Here is an 11,392-nt window from a genome sequence, read left to right on the forward strand (position 1 = left end):
AACACTCAATAGCTTTGTGACTCTGGGCAAGTCACTTAACCCCAGTTGCCTCAGGGGGAAAAAAAAAAAGAAAGAAAGAAAGCCCAACTGCCCAAATATCAGATGGAGGAAAGAACAAAGAGAGAGAGAGAGAGAGAGAGAGAGACAGCGTGTGTGCGTGCCTGGGCATGCATACATATATGATACTAGGGTTCATAATGGACTGTAAGCTGACCATGACTTCAGTGAGGAAAAATGACAGGAATAGTCTTTTTGAGCAGAAATAGGAACCAGTCATGTACCATGAAGGAATCATCCCCTCATATTTGATGTGGTCAGACCTTAGCTGGAGTTCTAGGGGCAATTCAGGTTCCACACTTTGGAGTTGAGCATTACTAAGCTGGACAATGAGAACCGTAAAGATGGATGTGAGACCATTTGGTTTAGAGAAGAGAAAGGAGAAGACTAATTTATAAACAATCTTCAAGGGCGCCATGCCAGATTGTGACTAGCTCTTTTCCATCTTCCCTCTATTGAAGGAGAGGAAGTAGACTTAAATGATAACAGTTTTTTATTTCAGTCAGTATGTACCAAGCACTGCTAAGCACTGTGGATACAAAAAGCGGCAAAAGACCTGCCCTCGAGGACTTATGGTCTCCTGGGGAGACAACAAGCAAACAACTGTATGCATACAAGTTTCTATGCAGTGTGAATAGGAAATAATTAGCAGAGGGAAGGTACTAGAATTAAGTGGGGTTGAGAAAGATTTCCTATAGGAGATGAGATTTTAGTTGGCACTTAACGGAAGCCAGGGAAACTAGGAGATAGCAATGAGGAGGGAGAACATTCCACACATGGAGAACAGACAGAGAAAATTTTCAGAGCTGGGCATTTGATTTGGTAGAAGAAAAAAAGTTTTGAGAGAAGACTAGAAAGATATTAGAATCTTCTCAGATGTCCTTTTTCGAATAGAATGGATCAGTGTCACAAGTTCTCAGGGCTATAAAATGAGAGAGTTAGACTAGAACTTCCAACTCTGGTACTCTGTGACTCAAACTCATATGTGGGAAGGTTTAAGGATTGTTCTGGATCCCTTCAAGCTGTTAAGGGTTTGTGATTCCTCTCCATTCTTCTTAGTCCTCCATTCATTTTCATTTAAAAAGAAAACAGGGATCCAGTCAGTCATCAGGAGGTCCAAAGGACGTTTGCCATTATTGATCACTGATTATGTCTCTATGTCTCACCATATATGCTACTGGATTATAGGGAAGTCATAGCTCCCTCAATTGATAATATCCACCATGTTTATGTTGAACTGCTCTGTGCAGTTATCTAGGACTCCAGAAGTCTCTCTGGGCTCTGATAGAAAGAAGGAGCTGCCATTCCTTGTTGAAGTAGGAGCCAAAGTAAATTGAGTTCTGTTGACTGATAATCCATTTGGAAAGTTTGTATTCCCTTTTAAACTACAAATATATTGAAAAGGGAAGGCCATGTTAAAAGCCTGGTTGCAAAGGCCTCAGAATGTTTGTTTTTAAGCAGTAGGATACAGATATTCTACTTTATTTCAGACAGTACTGGTATTGTCTCCAGGCTCCAATGGCCGTAGAGCAGCAAGAGAAGGCACTTGTAGGATGTCTGAGTGCTGAGCGTCATAAGCACTAGTGAAGAAGATAGAACACTTAGGGTTCCCTTTTGGTGGGAAATAGCAAGGATTTATGAAACATCTGTCTGTACAGAGCACATTAATGGATCTTGGTACTGCCCCAGAACATGCCCCAGGAGAGGCAGTCTGAGACAGTGGCCAGAGGAATGGACCTGGGGTGACCTGGACTTAGGTTCAGGTCCTGCCCTTCACACTAGCTGTGTGAGCCTGGGCAAGTCATAACACCTTTCTGAGCCTCACTTTACTCATCCATAAAATGGGGATAACATTACCACCTACCTCACAGGGTGTTGTGAGGATCAAATGAGATAATGTTTGTAAATCACTTTGCAAACCTTATAACTTTATGTAAATTTGGGCTGTATTATTAAATTTACTCTGTCACTTGATATGGACAGGTGTAAAAAGAAGAAGTAATTGAAAAGTGTGTAACAACATATGGATTAATCAATCAATCAATAAACATTTACTAAGTATCAATTATGTTCCAGGCCTGGATTAAGTTTATGTTTAGAGGTGGGACCAAGAAAAATATTAAGGACATGGATTTAAAGCTAAAAGGGGGACCTTAACATCCATCGAATGCAACCCCTTCATTTTACAGATGGGGAAACTGAGACTCAAAGAGGTTAATGGACTTAACCAGGATTACAAGGCTAGTAAGTATCTGAATTAGGATTTGAACTCAGGTCTTCCTCAGCTCCTTTGAACTCAGGGCAGCTAGGTGGCTCAGTAGATAGAGTACCAGGCCTGTAGTCAGAAAAATTCCGCTTCCTGAGTTTAAATCTGGCCTCAGAAACTAGCTGTGTGACCCTGGGCAAGTCACTTAAGCCTCTTTGCCTCCATTTCGTCATCTGGATGAGGAAATGAGCTGGAGAAGGAAATGGCAAATCACTCCAGTTTCCTTTGCCAAGAAAACCCCAAATGGGGTCACAAAGAATCAAACACGACTGGAAAAACTGAACAACTTCCTCACTCCAAGGACTCTGTCCACTACACCACCTGGCTGCCTTTGCTTCCAATTGCAAGGCGGTTTTGTATATAAAATTTTAGGACTCAGAATTAGCATCAGGGGCTGCCTTTCTGTCTATTGCCTTAAAACCTATTTCACTCAGATGTTCCTACTTACTTTTACCTCTAGACCTTTAGAGTAACCACTCTCTGGGATTGACTCCTGCCCTACTAAGAAATGTGTAAAAACTTCCAGGTTTATGGCAAGCTATCTCAGTGTCAAGATCCTTTTTGCTCTCCATACATAGTTTCCTTCTTGGAGTTCCTGAACTTTTCTGCCTAGATTCTCTCCTTGGATTTTGGAGCATTTATCTGCTTTGACCTCTGGTGTGTGTTTAGTTATTTATCTTTCCCTGACTCCCTACACCCTCATTATTTGTATATGCCTTGATTTTAACTTTCCTACTCAGATTTGACCTATTACTTTGCTTTGACCATTGGTTTCCACTCCAAACTGTCTTTTTCCAGACTTTAGCTGTGTTTTGACTGTGGGCTTCTGGACACAACCATGAATAGTAGTATGCTATAGTGCCCCTCTATTCTTTGCTCTGTCTTCCTTGCCCCAGCCCTTTGCCCTTTATCTGTAACCCACTATGACAGTTGCTGTGGCCTCTTTGTTGACAGTCAAAATGAGAAGACATCATTTAAGTATGTCACTGTATAAGTATGTCACTAGCTTCTCAGAAAGAATAATTATAATATGTGGACCAAGATGGAGGTGTCATTGACTAAAGACCAAGTAAAAGTTCCCATCTTCAACAGGGAAAAGTCATTCACAAAATAATGACTTGAGTTGTTCCACACACCACTCCCCCAAGTCCCCTACCCCAGCCCTGCTTTGATTCACATAAAGAATTGTGAGACTCTCTATTATTGTTATTGCTATTAGTATGGAAAAAGTGTTGACTGAGCTAGATTCCTGCTAGAAAATTCAAAATTATGAAGTTCCAACAATCTTACAGAAATTTCAACCCATTCCCATTGACTTCCAGACACTAAGGATTATGATGAAGTCAGATGATTTCACTTCCCACAAATACGTGGTAAACATTGTCCCCAGAAATGTCAACAGGCCCTTCTGGCCATTTGTTTATTGGTATTCTCTGCTGGGAAGGAACACTAGCCCCTGTTTGTAGATATGCTGATCTTAAATATGAAGAGCTTCCAGAAAGCCAACTTCTCTCCTTCCATCTGTCCTTACTAGGAATCTAGAAGGAGTACGCTTCTAGGCTTTCCTTATGAAAGGACTAATGACTCTCCTGATTCCCCTGTTCCATTCCTTGTGGGAATTCATAATTTCTTAGAGAACTACCCCGTCTTGTCCCTATGCTTGTGTTTTCCTTTACCTTCCAATTTGCTACTAGACCAATTTTTCCAAATTTCACTTAATGCTTTTTTCTCCTTAGTGACCTTCTTGTCTCTCTTCCCCTCTTTCAAAAGGGTTGAGCTAATAATGTGGTGGGTTGCACCTTGGTACTGTAGAACAGATGATATGTTTCTTTTTAAAGGAATTTTATTTTGAAGTATTTAATACCTTGACTTAAAGGGGAGAAATGAGCAATGTGGAAAATGAAAGAATGCTTAAGCAATATGCGAGGCTTCATGTGGGCTTGACTAGAACTTAAAGAATGATTTAAGACACCTTTAGGCTCTTGAGAGTAACTCCTCTGGACCACTCGTGGCCCACTGCAGGATCATTGACTCATAGCTGTAGAGCCAGACAGGTCATCTAATCCAAACCCCTTCTGCCCCTTTTTCACATGAGGAAGCTGAACTTAAGTGACTTGCTTGAGGTCATAGAGATAGTGAGGAGCAGAGCTGGCATTCAGACCCAAGTTTTGTGGTTGAATTCAAGTTGAACACTGTCCACAAGCCACTGCTGGCCCCTTAGAAATTGGCTCCTGTTGGAAAGGTGGGAAGTTTGACCACCATTATGGTTTTCCTGTCTCACAGTTAATAGCCCTGGAACTGCCATTGTCAGGCAGCAAGTGTTATCAATTACAGGCTTCCCAAGCCCTGGTCACTTTGGCCAACTCTTTTTCTAGCTGGGCTGGGACTCTTCTCCTTCCTCTTAAATGACTTGTGCAGACTGTTGCAGCACATCAGGTATGTTTGTTCTGTGACTTGCAACTCTTACACCAGGTAAATTGTTTAGAGTGCTCAACAGGCACTATAAGCTTTGGGTTTTGTGAGAAGAGTTTATAGCCTAGGCATAAGGTCATGAAATTTCATCTGTCGTGGGGGACCAGTTCCCAGGGTTTTTCTACATTTTATTAGATATATGAATAGGAAGTTTCCTTGGCACAGCACAGACATGAGAAGTTTTCTTGCATACCTGGGGACCCAATACAGTACTGCTGACAGAGGCCAAACTCCTGGGGAAACCACTCTACCATTGGTTGAAATTAAATAGCAACTTTTTGTTTGTTGAAGAATATGGGGTCTTAAATAGAGCCCTTTCTAAACCCAGGTATTGTACTCTCATTTTACCTCCAGTCTGAATAGGCTTCTGATCCACTCTTGGGAGGCCTGGGAAAGGACAGCTTTGCCTTGAATCAATAACTCATTTTGATTCCTTTTGTGCAAGTGAGTCAGTAGTCAGAGCATCTAAGATATTCATAGATACTCTTCAGTATAGCAAAGAACTGGAAACAAAGTGGATGCCCATCAATTGGGGAATGCCTTAACAAATTTTGCTGTATGAATGCAATGGAACATTAATTACTGTATCATAAAAAGAGTATGGAAAAATTCAGAGAAGCATGGAAAGATTTATATGAACTTGAATAAAGAATTAAGTAGAACCCGTAAAACAGTATACACAATTAGAACAACGTAAATGAAAGAAAGAACAGCATCAACAAAAGCAACAAAAATAAATGTTTTGTAATTATAATGATCAAGATTAGCCCAAAAGGAGAGATGAGAAAATGGGTGTAGAACATAGGCTATCCCACCAGAATCGCGTGAGCTGTTTAGCGTTATGAACTACTTATATTACCTTTAATTTTTATCCTTTGTTACAGGAGATATACTGTGACATTTTAAAAATTATCAATAAAAATGTTAAATGTTCTTAAAAGGAAAAAAAAGCAGCAAAAAGTGTCTTGATTTAGCAGAGCCACGACCTTGTGGCTCTGCACTGGGTTCCCCATATGGGTTTCCGGGACGATGAAGCTTGCTATTGGCCCAGCTTTTCTGCTGACACCCTTCAACTCAAGGATAATTTTGATGACACAGCAAAAAGCAAAACGTGTATTTTTAACATGGTTGCCATGTAATTACAATTGGGAGAAGAGAGCAGAACTGAGATTAAGCCATTTTTTTTTTCTGGAGATGAGAGCGTTAGGAAATCTTCATAGTTGGGAGGCTTGGTGCCATGTCACAAGGCTGAGACTGTTTTGTACAAATAGCTTGAGGATATGCCTGGACCGAATGTGGATAGGGACATCCCAGGAGAGGGAGGATTTGCACTGAGGAAAGAAGAGATGTAAGCCAAGACCAGGCAGCCACATTCTGTCCTGTCCTTGTTGTTAGTGGAGCTAGACAATGTGCAGAGCCCTAAGCCTGACGTCACTCCTAATGGCAGCATTACTCCAAATCTTACTACCGCATTGTTTTATGTGCCTTCACTGTTTTACAAACTTTCCTTCAGTCTACCCAATGAAGCATCTCACTGAAAAAAAATTGTCACAAGCTAAATTATAAAAAAAAAAAAAAAAACTCCTTGGGCCTCAGTTTTACCATATGTAAAGTTAGGGGTTGGAGGGCAGAGATCAATTAGATAATCTCTAGGGCCCCTTTCAGCTCTAATGTTCTATAGAGAGAGACAAAGACAAGGATAAATCTCTCTATGCATTTCACAGTGGAGCTTTTGGAAGCCAGTAGGCCACGTAAGTAAGCTATAAATTTGCTTTAGGTACAATTAGAAATAAGTGAGTTTCAGTATGATTAAGTCATTTAAATACATTTTGCTTTTAAATCTTTACTGTGAACACAGAATCAAAGAAAGAAAATTAGTGACATCATTTTTAAAAGTCCTTTGTATTAGATTGGCAGCATCCAACCCATTGCCTCCTGAATGTTCTAAAATTCCTTTTTCATGACACCTTAACCTATACATCCAGGCGGCTTCAGTGGAGTTTGACTGCCCATTGGCAGCAGGGCAAGTGAAATAAATTTAGTCTTTTGATAATGATACTATTGGCCAGCTGTACTTTTGCATCTAGATGTTATACATGCTTTTAAAAAAGTTTTTTTTTACAGACTCATTAGGTATGTGAATTGAATCGGACAGTGACTATAATGACCCTGACGTACTCTTTTTTTTTTCCTGTTGGTAACAAGGGAAATGGTGCAGGTAGGCAACAAGTTGAACTCTGCTTAAGTTCAGTGGTCACTTGGCTCCAGAGAACAGGTGATGAGACACTCCTTTTTTGTTGGAGTGGACTGTGGATGTCTAATGTGGAAAGTGCTGATAGATGCTTGCACGGGGTCAGAGGCTTTTGCTTCATTTTTTTTTCCATAAGAGAAGACTATGTTTGGGAATAACAGTAGGAAATAGCTGTGGTGTAAATAGGGAAAGACATCAGTAAAATTGTATTAAAAGGTTAAAAAACAAAAACCAAGTATATACCCAAAAAAAGTGTAATATGGTTAGTTTTTTTTATGTCAGATGACAAATTAGTTCAGAGGCTAGTGAGTCAATCAAAAATAAAGTGGTAAGAACAAAGAGAATGACTTAGAAATTTCAAAATTCTGTGTCTTTATAATTAATCTCAAAGCATTTTTTGCCTCTGTGGATTTGTTGGATAAAATTGTCCAAGCTTGATGGCCTCTTTAAGCCTCAAGAATCACTTCCCTGTATACTATTTGTCTGTAATACCTGAGAGGTGGGGCTAGGTCAAGCCTCAGATGGCATGTGGGCAAACAAAAGTCATAGACGGCTTTATAGCAGATGTCACTCCTGAATCATTCAGGGCTCTGACCTTTTTGTTCTTGCAGACATGTTCTCTCTTCTCTTCCTTCTGGACTTTCTTCTTCTTCCCCTTTTTAAAGTTCAATCCGAATTGTATTTTTAAAAGCAAGTTTTTATTGATGTCTTTTTTTTTTACATCATCATAGTTTCCCCAATATCTCTCCCATTCCTCCTCTCAGAAAGCCTCCCATATAACACATAGTATTTTTTTTAAGATGATAAGAAAAGAAAGAGGAAAAAATCAGCACAACTAATCAATACACTGAAAAAGTCAAAAAATATCTGCAATGTGTAATGCTTGTTGGACCTCCTTCCTCCACAAAGGGATGGTTTGGGGATATTCTCTTATATCTCTTCATTTGAATCCTACGTGATCTTTGTAATTATATGATATTCACTTTTGACTTTTGTGTGTGTGTAGTGTTGCTTTCCATTTATATTGTGGGAATCACTGTGTATATTATTTTCTTGGCTTTGCTTGTGTCAACTTTGTATCAGGTCATGTAGAACTTTCCAGGCTTCTTTGTATTCATCACGTACATCTTTATATTCATGAACCACAGTTTATTTGTCCATTCCCCAATTGATGAGCATCTGTCGTCTCAAATTTTTAGCTTTTACAAAAAGTGCTATTATAAATATTTTGGTATATATGGGCACTTTTCTTATTAATGTCTACATTGGGTTAAGCCCAGTAATGTAGTCTCTGGGTCAAAGGGAATGGACATTTTGGTTATTTTATTTGCATAATTCCAAATTACTTTCCAAAATGGTTGTACCAATTCGTAGCTCCACCAACAATGTATTAGTGTGCCTGTCATCCCATAACCCCTTCAACATTACATGTTGCCATTTTTTGTCATCTTTGCCAATTTGCAGGGGGTGAGGTAAAACCTCAAGATTATTTTTATTTGCATTTTTCTTATTAGTGATTTGGAACTTTGTTTCATGTGGTTATGAATACTTTGCATTTCTTCTTTTGAGAATTTATTCTTGTTTTGTTCATATTTGTTGATATCTTTTGTTGATATCTTTTGATCACTTATCTATTGAGGAAAGGCTATTAGTTTATGCTCACATACACATTTATTTATTTGTGTTTATATCTTGAATACCAAACACTTAACAAAGAAATTTGACGGAAAGATTTTTTTGTACATCTCCTACCCATAGCTGTGAGAGGAATATGATCTGCTTCTCTTCTAATTTTTTTTTATAGTATGATCTCTAATATTAGTTCATGTATCTATTTAGAATAAATTGTGGAAAGTGATGTAAAGTTCTTGGTATAAACCTAATTTCTGCCAGACTGTTTTCCAGTTTTTATCAAATAAAGATTTTTTTTCCTGGGTGATTTATATTTTCTGCTAAACACTGGGTTACTGAGTTTCTAACTCCTTTGTCTAGTCTGTTCCATTGATCCACCTCTGTATTTTTTAACCAATACCAGATGACAATTTTTTTTTTGAGGCAATCAGGATTAAGTGACCTGCCGAGGGTCACATAGCTAGTGAGTATCATGTGTCTAAGGCCGGATTTGAACTCAGGTCCTCCTGACGGCAAGGCCAGTGTTCTATTCACTGCGCCACCTAGCTACCGCCATCTAAATGACATTGTTGACTGCTTCTTTATAATATACTGCCTGGAACTGCTGTTCCCCCTTCATCACAACTCATTTCATCATGTTCTTTGATATTATAGATCAGGGACAAGGCCACATGTGGCCCTCTAGGTCCTCAAGTGCGGCCCTTTGACTGAATCAAAACTTCACAGAACAAATTCCCTAAATAGAAGGATTTGTTCTGTGAAACTTGGACTCAGTCAAAAGGCTGCATGTACCCAAGAACCTAGAAGGCCACACATGGCCTCAAGGCCCCAAGTTTCCCACCCCTGGTCTAAATCTTTTGTTTTTCCAAATAAATATTGTTATATTATCAAGTTTTGTCAAGTATCTCCTTGGTAATTTGATTGATATGGCATTAAAATCACTTTGGTGGGATTGTAATTTTCTTTTTATATTGGCATGTCCCAGCCCTGAGCACTGAATATTCCTCCAGTTATTTAAGCTATTTTTTATTTCTTAAAGGAGCACTTTGTAATTTAATCTATACAAGTTTTGTGTGTGTTTGGATAAACTGATCCCCAGATACTTTATGTATTTTGTAGTTATTTGGAATGAGATTTCCTTTTCTATTATTGCTTCTTGGATTTTATTATTATCATTATTATTGTTATATAGAAATAGAGTAGACTTTTGAGGGTTTATTTTGTAACTTGCAACTTTGCTGAAGCTATTAGTTGTCTCAATTAGTATCTTTGCTGATAACCTAGGATTTTCCAAGTATATCTTTATATCATTGGCAAGTAGGAATAGTTTTATTTCCTCTTTACCTGTCTTTATCCTTTAATTTCTTTCTCTTGTCTTATTGTTATTGCTAACATTTCTAGAATTATGTCAAATAATAATGGGGAGAGTGAGCCTTCTTGCTTTACTCTTGTATTTATTGGGAAAAGTTCTAGTGTATCCTCCTTGCATCTGATGCTTGCTTTTGGTTTTAGATAGATGTTTTTATGATATTAAAAACAATCTTTGCCATGCCTGTACTTTGAAGGGTTTTTAGCATAAATGAGTGTTGTATTTTGTTTAAAGCTTTTTCTGCATCTATTGATGATCGTGTCATTTTAGATGTTTTGGTTTTCAATATGATTAGTTCTGTCAATAACGCCAACTTGGTCATAATGAATAATTGCTTGGATTTCCTACTCTTAGTTAATCCAGGATGTAACTAGTTACCCTGAGTAATACAAAGTTGGTGGGGTGCAGGATATCNTGCCAACTTGGTCATAATGAATAATTGCTTGGATTTCCTACTCTCTTTTGGTTAATCCAGGATGTAACTAGTTACCCTGAGTAATACAAAGTTGGTGGGGTGCAGGATATCTGAAACTGAAGCCATGTTCTCTAAGAAGATTGAAACCACCTCAGAACTCTCCAGTGACGGAGAGTTATAAGTAAAGTGCAGCTAGGAATGATTAATGCAAGAGTTGAAATGTTGTCCTGTCCCAAGGCAGCTTGGTGTACCGACTGGACTCCCTAATTCTTCCTTCTCTCCCATTTTGTTGCACAGACTGTTTCCATTCTAGAACAGAGACTGACCCTGACGGAAGACAAACTCAAGCAATGCTTGGAAAATCAGCAGTTAATAATGCAGAGTAAAGCTGAGTGATTTGGAGAAGAAAGCAAAATCAAGCATGATAATAGATTTGGGGAGTGTGTTTGTGTGTTTGTGTGTAGTGTGTGTGCATGGTGATGGTGTAATGCATTTGTATTGTGTGAATTATATAAATAAAACTGATATTTTACTGAAATCAAATGTGTGATTGTCCTCTGTCATTTGAAATGTTCCCAATCCGACTCCTGCTTACCTTTCTAAACTTATTACATATTACTTCCCTTCACATAGTCCAGTCAAAGTGTCTGCTTGCTATGTCTCACCCATGACGTTCCATCACCTGCCGTCCTCTGTGTCCACAGTGCATTTACTCCCTGACATCCTTCTGAACTCTGCCTAAGTGCCACCTTCCCCTTTTCCCTAGCCACTCGTGCCTTTGCTCCTCAAAATTACCTTGCATTTATTTGGGGTCCACTTATGTCTGTGTTTTGTTCCTTCTCTTAGATATGTAAGCTTGTTGAGGGCAAGCACTGTTTCATTGTGCCCTTGTATTCCCAGGACCTAGCACATAGTCCCTGGCACATCCAT

At 38.8% G+C, this 11,392-nt stretch overlaps 1 protein-coding gene across 1 annotated transcript in view; it reads left to right on the top strand.

Annotated features, from left to right (window-relative positions):
- POC1A (POC1 centriolar protein A) overlaps positions 1–10,976 on the top strand; it is a 176,088-nt gene extending 165,112 nt beyond the window's left edge. The window contains exon 11 of the mRNA XM_027837049.1: positions 10,760–10,976. Within this exon, the coding sequence (XP_027692850.1) occupies positions 10,760–10,858 (99 nt within the window). The 3' untranslated portion in view covers positions 10,859–10,976. The remainder of the gene's footprint in view (positions 1–10,759) is intronic.
- The last annotated feature ends 416 nt before the right edge of the window (positions 10,977–11,392 follow it).

This window comes from Vombatus ursinus, unplaced genomic scaffold (assembly GCF_900497805.2).
Source record: "Vombatus ursinus unplaced genomic scaffold, bare-nosed wombat genome assembly UNPS02014820.1, whole genome shotgun sequence".
In the NCBI taxonomy this organism is placed as follows: Eukaryota; Metazoa; Chordata; class Mammalia; order Diprotodontia; family Vombatidae; genus Vombatus; species Vombatus ursinus.